The sequence below is a fragment of the Cataglyphis hispanica genome, chromosome 8, assembly GCF_021464435.1.
Source record: "Cataglyphis hispanica isolate Lineage 1 chromosome 8, ULB_Chis1_1.0, whole genome shotgun sequence".
Taxonomy (NCBI): domain Eukaryota; kingdom Metazoa; phylum Arthropoda; class Insecta; order Hymenoptera; family Formicidae; genus Cataglyphis; species Cataglyphis hispanica.
Genome location: NC_065961.1, coordinates 2,249,347 through 2,257,763, shown reverse-complemented (window position 1 = coordinate 2,257,763; position 8,417 = coordinate 2,249,347). Strand labels below are relative to the sequence as shown.

At 34.5% G+C, this 8,417-nt stretch overlaps 2 protein-coding genes across 2 annotated transcripts; one reads left to right on the top strand and one right to left on the bottom strand.

Moving 5' to 3' along the window:
* Positions 1 to 823: 823 nt before the first annotated feature.
* On the top strand, positions 824 to 5,246 carry LOC126851401 (ATP-binding cassette sub-family G member 5). Its single transcript, XM_050595337.1, has 6 exons — positions 824 to 963; positions 1,613 to 1,870; positions 2,217 to 2,792; positions 3,003 to 3,225; positions 3,514 to 3,728; positions 4,007 to 5,246. Exons 2-6 carry the CDS (start codon positions 1,675 to 1,677, stop codon positions 4,672 to 4,674), a joined length of 1,878 nt encoding a protein of 625 aa, XP_050451294.1. The 5' UTR covers positions 824 to 963; positions 1,613 to 1,674; the 3' UTR covers positions 4,675 to 5,246.
* Positions 4,845 to 8,252, bottom strand: LOC126851407 (succinyl-CoA:3-ketoacid-coenzyme A transferase, mitochondrial). Its single transcript, XM_050595345.1, has 7 exons — positions 7,873 to 8,252; positions 7,145 to 7,525; positions 6,647 to 7,072; positions 6,432 to 6,540; positions 6,094 to 6,313; positions 5,607 to 5,818; positions 4,845 to 5,473 (listed from the first exon to the last, which is right to left on the bottom strand). The coding sequence occupies exons 1-7, from the start codon at positions 7,960 to 7,962 to the stop codon at positions 5,286 to 5,288; spliced, it is 1,626 nt and encodes a 541-aa protein (XP_050451302.1). The 5' UTR covers positions 7,963 to 8,252; the 3' UTR covers positions 4,845 to 5,285.
* Positions 8,253 to 8,417: the final 165 nt, after the last annotated feature.

Below are 8,417 nucleotides of genomic sequence, written 5' to 3'. Positions count from 1 at the left end.
TAAATAAAACAATATTAATTAACGTGAATTAAGTATATTAAAATATTTTTTTATTATTCAGGCGAGAAAATCCTTTCTTTTTTTAATTAATATTATATCTAACTAATCTCTTGCCGAAAAATACTCTACGCCATTCTTTATCCTATGTACAAAGATTCACATCAACGTACAATTTTGAATAACGGTATATAATTAAAATTCTGACTTTTTTATTATTATCGAACAGTTATGTGATAAAGAAATGGGCAGCAGTTTATTTTTATATCATCATATATATTTTCTAAAATATATTTTAATCTTCGTAATTTATATATATCTTATAACGCTCTTCACAATTTACATAGTTCGTCTTTCATACAGCCTCCTGATTTGTAACTTAATATAAGACTGCTGATTTATATTCAAATAATTTATACACACAACAGAGTATGTATATTTAGGATATTTCGCACGAAGAATCCTGACAATGTCTCGCGCATGACTTTCGGAAAAACTCGCATCGCACTGCTTACGCCGATGTTCTCGGCCTGGGTCGGTCTCCCTCCTACCGCGCGAGTTCGCGTCGGAGAAGACATTCACCTCGAGGAGAGCCAACTCCCAGCCAGCCAGGTATCGTTACCTGCGGCTACGCGTTTCCTGCGTCCCAGCCTCGCTCGAGCGAGTCACTTTTACGCTCGTAGCGTCCGCGCGCGGCGGCCTTCGTACGCGTTGCAATCCGCATCGTGACAATAATTCGAAAACACAGTTTCGCGTTATCGTTAAGGCATTATCGAGACTATTATTTTGTAAAACTTCTTTGTGGCAACTCGTCAACGCGAGCGTCATCTCTTTGTTAAAGTACACACGGCCAAAACTCCGGACATGATCAAGTGCGCGATTGACGCATGAATCTACTGACAGTTCTGCTCCTTGGTGTACTCCAAATGTTATTTTCAACGGATATAATTTATAACATCTTGCAAAGTTTGTATTTCTCTTTATTGATATTTAAGAAAATTCTAGACTGATTTTTATTTTAAATTTAGATTCAATTCTTTTTAAATTTAGACTCAATTCTTTTACTATAGTTAATTATGTATAATAATTATGTAAAACATTGTTATCCGAAAGTCTCGGTTTAATAAGTGAAAATATATTAAATAATAAATTTTAGATACATTGCAAAGAAAATAAAACTATTTATATTATACATATTATTATATGTGTCTTGATTAATTAACAAAAATTTATGTATTTTATAATTTTATGAAATAAGAAGTATTTAGAGTAATAAAAATGTTAAATTGTTAACAATATTAAATTATATTTAACAACATCTAAACGTTTATGTTTTAATACCTTAAAATGTATTAGCACTAAAAATAATTAGAATAATAATATTATGCTAAAAAATTAAATTTTTTTAAATTACACGAGTTATTTAATTAATTTTTTTTTTATTAATACGCATTTAATAAAATTTATTCTTTTGATAAAATTAATGTATAATGTATAATTAATGCACACACACATACACACACACACACACACAATATTTTATAAAAATTATATAATATTCACACACACATACACGTGCGAAATAAATAATTTTATAATTTTTACCTTCACACAGTTCCGCAAGCGTTATCTCGAGGAATGTAATTGTGGGAACCAAACTTAATATTGATCCTCAAGATGATTCCATCCGATTGTATTCTGGATATATCCAACGTATTTCATTCCACTTCCGTAGTAATCGAAGGAAGTTGTGTTAATAAATCCGAGCCTACCGCAGTACTCAGAGATGTATCAGCTCGTGTTCACGGTGGGGAAGTCTTAGCTATTCTAGGATCGAAGGGTTCCGGCAAGCGAGCTCTTCTCGATGTTATCGGTGATTAATTCAATTCATTTTTTTCTTTAATATTAATTTGTTTTAACATAATACTTTTCGTTATTTGCAGCATTTCGCAAAAGTTTGTAAAATATAGCGTCAATTGCAACAACTTTTCAATTTTTCATAATTTAATTAAAATTTACATTCTATGATTAATTCTTTTTATTATATTTTGTGAATTTCTGCATCACACGCGTTTTAATAATTAAATTACATTATTTAAGTTTTATCGAAGAAAAAGAGGATAAGATTATTATTAATGTCTATAATGATTCCATCTAGTCTTAGAACTAGCCTGCCATTAACCAAAATAACAACTCTTGAACTTACTTGGTCTTTTCAGCCGGAAGGGCAGAGGGGGAGACAAGAGGAAGGATTACTCTAAACGGTAACCTGTTGACACCGGAGCTATTCCGACGTCATGGCGGCTACGTGGCCCACAGGTGTCATATACTGCCGAGTCTGACGGTACGTCAAACCTTGACGTATGCCACGTGGCTCAGCAATCTGAGCAATCGCGAGGCCCGGGTGCGACAGACCCTTGCCGATTTGGCGTTGTCGCAAGTTGCTAACAGGTCGGTGAATGATCTCACCAGACCGGAGTATCGACGGCTGATGCTGGGAATGCAATTGGCTAAGGACCCATCCCTGCTGCTGCTGGACGAGCCGACCTGGGACACGGATCCGCTCAACACGTACCTCATCGTCTCGATGCTATGGTCCTACGCCACCAGACGCGGCTCCATTGTCGTCCTCACTATGGAGACACCTAGATCCGACGTGCTGCCGTTCGTCAGTCGTGTAACGCTGTTATGTCTGGGCGCGGTCGTCTATTCAGGACCTACCAGGAGTATGCTGGATTACTTCACTTACATCGGCTTTCCGTGTCCGGAATTGGAGAATCCCCTGATGTATTATCGTAAGTATCGTAGAAAAACAATTTAGTTTTGTTTAACATTTATTATTTCGGAGATAATGCATTTTTTTATAACTTTTTATAACTTTCATAATAGATTTTTGGACTTATAATCTTTTAAAAAACTGATTGATTTATTTCTTAATCTAATGATACGAAAAACAGTTTAATTAATTTGATATGTTAAAGAATAATCTTACTACTTTTTTTCAGTCTGCTTGTCGACCGTTGATCGCCGCTCCAGAGATCGCTTCTTAGAGTCGAATCAACAAATCTCGGTCTTGGTCGAGAAATTCAAGGTGGACGGAGTGCTTTACATGAAGGAAGCGCCGCAGATATCGCATACCATGAAAGATGCGGCTCTCGGCATCATGCACAAGGGTCTAGGGCGAGGAATTAAACCTGGATGCTTCTCGACTCTTTTGGCATTATATTTGTGAGTTTCTTGAACAGTTTTAATAAAAATACACAATTTCATGTCAATTAAACGAAATTAAGAGTCACATTTTCAAGGACTTTTTTACAGTTAATTTTTCTTCGGAGAAAAAATTTTGCGAATTATTGCTTGCAATTTTTTAATATATTTGATATTTTCTCATAGTGCATATATCTAAAATAAGATTTTGAAATCTCATCGATCTTTATCAGCAAAATTGCGAAGGCAGTTTCGGAACATCTTGTAGAGAGATTAATAATTCGTGATCATATATATTGTTATATTTAGACGAAGTATGGCGGCTACGTTCTCCTTGAATAAAACCGGCCTAGGACACTTCGCCGCTCGCCTGCTGTTGCTGCCGTTTCTGGTTGCCCTAATGAGCGTACTGTATTCACATTCGAGTCCCGTACAGTCAAGGATATTTTTACAGACTGGCGGTTTGATCTTCAATGTCTTGACGATATTTTACGCAGCCGGAATAACCGTGACGTCGCTTTTATGTGAGTCAAAAAATAGATCGATTTAAAAGTAATAAGCAGCAATCTATTTACCGAATCTCCGCTAATTTATTATAATATCTATTTAATTCATTTACAAACACCCAATTCTCTTAATTTCAAGGATGTTTTTTTTCAATTTTTTTTTCTTTTATTTTTATTTATTGTATTCGAAACAATCGAGAATGGAAAAATAAAATATTCATTCACAATTAAAATATTAAAGCGGATCTTCTTCTAATCTCTACGTTCAGTTTAATTTTAAGAATTAATATATATAGTTCCAGGTTTCCGTGCGAGATATTATCAAGAAAAGCGAGAGGGTCTTTACGGTGGCGCAATGTTTCTGACTGCGTATACTTTGCTGAGTCTTCCACTGAGCTTCATATCAACTTTGATAACGATCGGAATTCTGGTTCCGATTCTCGAGCTAGACCTGTCCTCTTGGGCGTACGCTTCCGGCATTCTGTGGTCCAGTTACGTGGTGGCTGAACAAGTGACGGTAGCCGTGCTAATGGTGGTCGGTCGCCCCATAACCGGTGCGATCGTGGTCCTGTACATGATTCTGTTGTCCTTGATGATTGCTTCTGGCGCAATTCGCAGCCTGAAAAATCTGCCCTATTGGCTAACGACGGTGTCGACGGCGCTGCCAACTAGATATGCTTCTCTGGCGTTGAACCAGTTGGTCATCGATACGCCCATCTTGTCCAATCTGCCTTACAACGAGAGTTTTGCCTGTCCAGGCTCTGCTGAGTTCTGTAGATATCCCGATGGTAAAACTTATCTGATAGAACGCTTCACCAAGGAGGGTGAAAACATATCCGAGGTGTTAAACGTGGACCTGAATCTACTGATTTCTTTAGCGTTCGCCGTCGGTCTCATTATACTGAACAGCGTTTTGTATCTGTTGCCATTACCCGCTAAAGTAAAGGCTAAATTTAGAGAATAATATGGATATCAATTATTATATTGCATTGGCAGTCAAATATTGATATTTAAAGCTGACTGATCCACTATATATATAAATAATTTCAATTTTCAATGTATATAAAATTGTAAATAACATAAAAATTAAGATTAATATCATATGATCGAGAGAGAAAATAGAAACATATCAAAAAATGTTAAAAATTTTTATTGTGTAAGATATATATTACAAAATATTTCATTTATATGCTTGTGTGCTACTTACAATATAGTGTATGCAATGTAATTTAATATGACTTTACTTGCTCACAATGTGACATACACATTGTATATATAAATTTTTCGTTTTCATAATTACATAATTACAAAGAAAACCATATACATTTGTATATGTACATTTAAAAAACAAACATCTCGTATATAATAATGCAATTAACATAGATATTTAATTTCATTAATTATAACAATTATCTACTAATTTAAATGTTACATTATAATTACGTGAGATACTGGCATATATAAAAAAACAGAAATATTACAAGATCATTAATAGTAAGCATATTTATAAGGACATTAATAGAAATCAAAAACTTACTTTTTTGTTATTTATAATTCATGAAATATATTTACAATTCACGATTCATCAACTTCAACTTGTCCCATTTCTTTAAGATCGTCGACAACGCTAAATTCACAACCAGTCGAACTGACGATCTCGCTGATATCGATATTAGGGGCAATTTCGATAAGCTTTAATCCCTCTCCTGGTACCACTTCAAATACTCCTAAATCTGTGATAATTAAATCTACGCATTGTTGACCTAAAGAAATATTACTAAGTATCAGCATTAAAATGTATTGATATTAAATAATAAAATATAAAAATAACGTAGATAAATTTAGGAAAGAATAATAATATAAAATACTAATATTAAAATATTTGTGAGACGTTACCTGTGACAGGCAAAGTGCAATTTTTCAAAATTTTCGGGCTTCCATCTCGGGCTTTGTGCTCCATAGTTATCACTACCTTTGTGGTCGGCGAAGATACCAAATCCATAGCACCACCCATGCCTTTTACTAATGTACCTGGTATCATCCAGTTGGCCAAATCTCCATTTTCTGATACTTGCATGCCTCCAAGAATAGTCAGATCAATATGTCCTCTGTAAAGAATACAACACTATAACATTAAACCTGTTCTCTAATGTTCAAAGAGAACAGGTTTAATATTTATTATTATAATACACTAAATGTATTATATTATATTTTCTAGTAATTAAATATTTTTTTTATATATCATCATATGTATCCTAACTCTTGAAATTTTTAACATAAAAAAATTTTTTCATTAGATATTTTATTTTTTAATTAAATCTCTTTCTTGATGCTAATAATGATATACCAGCTTTTTAAAATAATCTAATAAACAGTCACATACCCTCTGATCATGCCGAAGCTTTCGTCACTACTAAAGTAAGCAGCACCAGGTAGTACTGTTACAGTTTCTTTTCCAGCATTGATAAGATCAGGATCAATATCAGCTTCGGTCTCTGGGACAGGACCCAGTCCAAGAATACCATTCTCAGACTGTAATGTCACTTTTACATCTTTCGGGATATAATTACTAGCAAGCATGGGTATACCAATTCCCAAATTGGCTGTAAAGATTTTCATCTTATCAAGTGCTGATAAAGGAACTTGGATATATGTTACTTAAGATCGATATATGTATGTACTTCTAATCCAGGCAAATTGTATGCTTATTATTGTATTTACCATACATTCCATCTTTAAATTCAAGGGCAGCACGCCTGATAATCCTATCTCTCGCTTTACTAGCTGGAGTCACTTTCTTAGGCTTCATAGTTTGTCTTGTCGATCGTTTCTGTGTATATTATGTATGATGGAAAAATAGCATTTATAAGAAATGTCCACAACTAAATATGCATAATGATATTGAGAAATATTAATTAAGACAAATAAACCCTAACCTCGACTCGTTTCTCATAAGAAGGTCCTTTTACAATCCTGTCCACGAAAATGCCGGGCAAATGAATCTGATCAGGATCTAATTGGCCGATTTCCACGATTTCCTCCACTTCGACGATCGCTACCTTGGCCGCCTTGCACATCACAGGATTGAAGTTCCTAGCGGATTTTCGAAAGATCAAATTTCCTGCAGTGTCAGCTTTCCACGCCTTCACGAGCGCAAAGTCGCCAGTGATGGCTGTCTCCAATATGTAGTTCCGTCCATTGAATTGATTCACGTGCCTCGGCTCGCCGGAAATCTCGGCGTTACCATTTTCATCATACTTGAGAATGACGTTGCCCTCTTGCACAATAGTGCCATAAGCTGTAGGAGTATAGAAAGCCGGAATACCGACGCCACCTGCTCTCACACGTTCCGCCAAAGTGCCCTAAAATGATCCAATTTGTAAAAAATTGCAAAAGAGTTTTCGCGAATATTTTTTATCTTGAAACCTAATTACCTGCGGCGTTAGTTCGACTTCCAATTGACCTTTGAGATACTGCCTCTCAAATTCGGGATTTTCACCCACATATGAGGCAATCATCTTTTTGATTCTATGCTCCTTCAGCAATATACCTAATCCAAAGTCTTCTACTCCAGCATTGTTCGAAACTACAGTTAGATCTTTAGATCCTTTATTTAGTATGGCTGCTATTAGATTCTCTGGAATACCACAGAGACCAAATCCCCCAACCAAAAGTTTAGCCCCGTTATGTACATCGCACACAGCTTCCTCTACGCTCTTGAACACTTTACCATTCCCTACTGGTGTTTTCAACTTTTCAACTTCCTCTTCCACTTGCGGAATATCAGCTTTGATAGAGAAATTAGCAATGCATACCTGTTAAATAAAATTTAAAAGTTTAATTTCATATTAAAATATCTTAATGTTAATTTTTAATGTACAAAATTTTTGTTGAGCCACAAAATAAAGAATGCATTGATTTTATACATGCAGTCATAAGATATAAAATATATTAAAAGATGAGGGATCATAATATAAAAAAATATATAAAAAATTTTTTTAAGCAAATAATTAAAATCCATAAATAATTCAATAATTGTGTATGAAATATTGCAGAAAAGAAATCAAAATAGAATTCAAATAACTATCTTATTATGCTGGATAGAGTAAATCAAGGTTATCTGATAAAAACGCAATAACAATTATGCAAGTTGTTTACACACCCGTGATATTTTTATAGAATCTCGAGTGGTTGACAAACCGCTGCTCAAACGTAGAAATACCCCACCAGCCTTTTTTAATACGAATGCCATAGTCACTTATGCTAAATATACAATTATTATTTACAAGATTCTCTTGACACCAAAAGTTAAACGAGGAGAACCAATTTATATTCTAATATTCTTCAAAATTTTTTAATTATTTTCTTGTGATGTTCTTCTATTTTTATTCTTGTTTGTTGTAAAATAAATTCAATCTTGATATAAGTTTTGTTTTAAAATATATATCGTTCTTCGTGACAATTTTGTTAATTACACTGGCAAAACTAATCCTACGTTAAAGTGCTTACGCACGAAGGCGCAAATGTTGACTGATGTTGACTGACAGATCGGAACGGAACACGGAATACGGAATTCGAAACAGACCAAGCCAAGTTGGCTTTTTTCGCACATGCGCATCAACACTGACTGGAATAACATATTATGATTGGAATATGTATGTTTGATGTTTCAATCCAAACTCATCAGAAATTGCATGATTAGAGAGA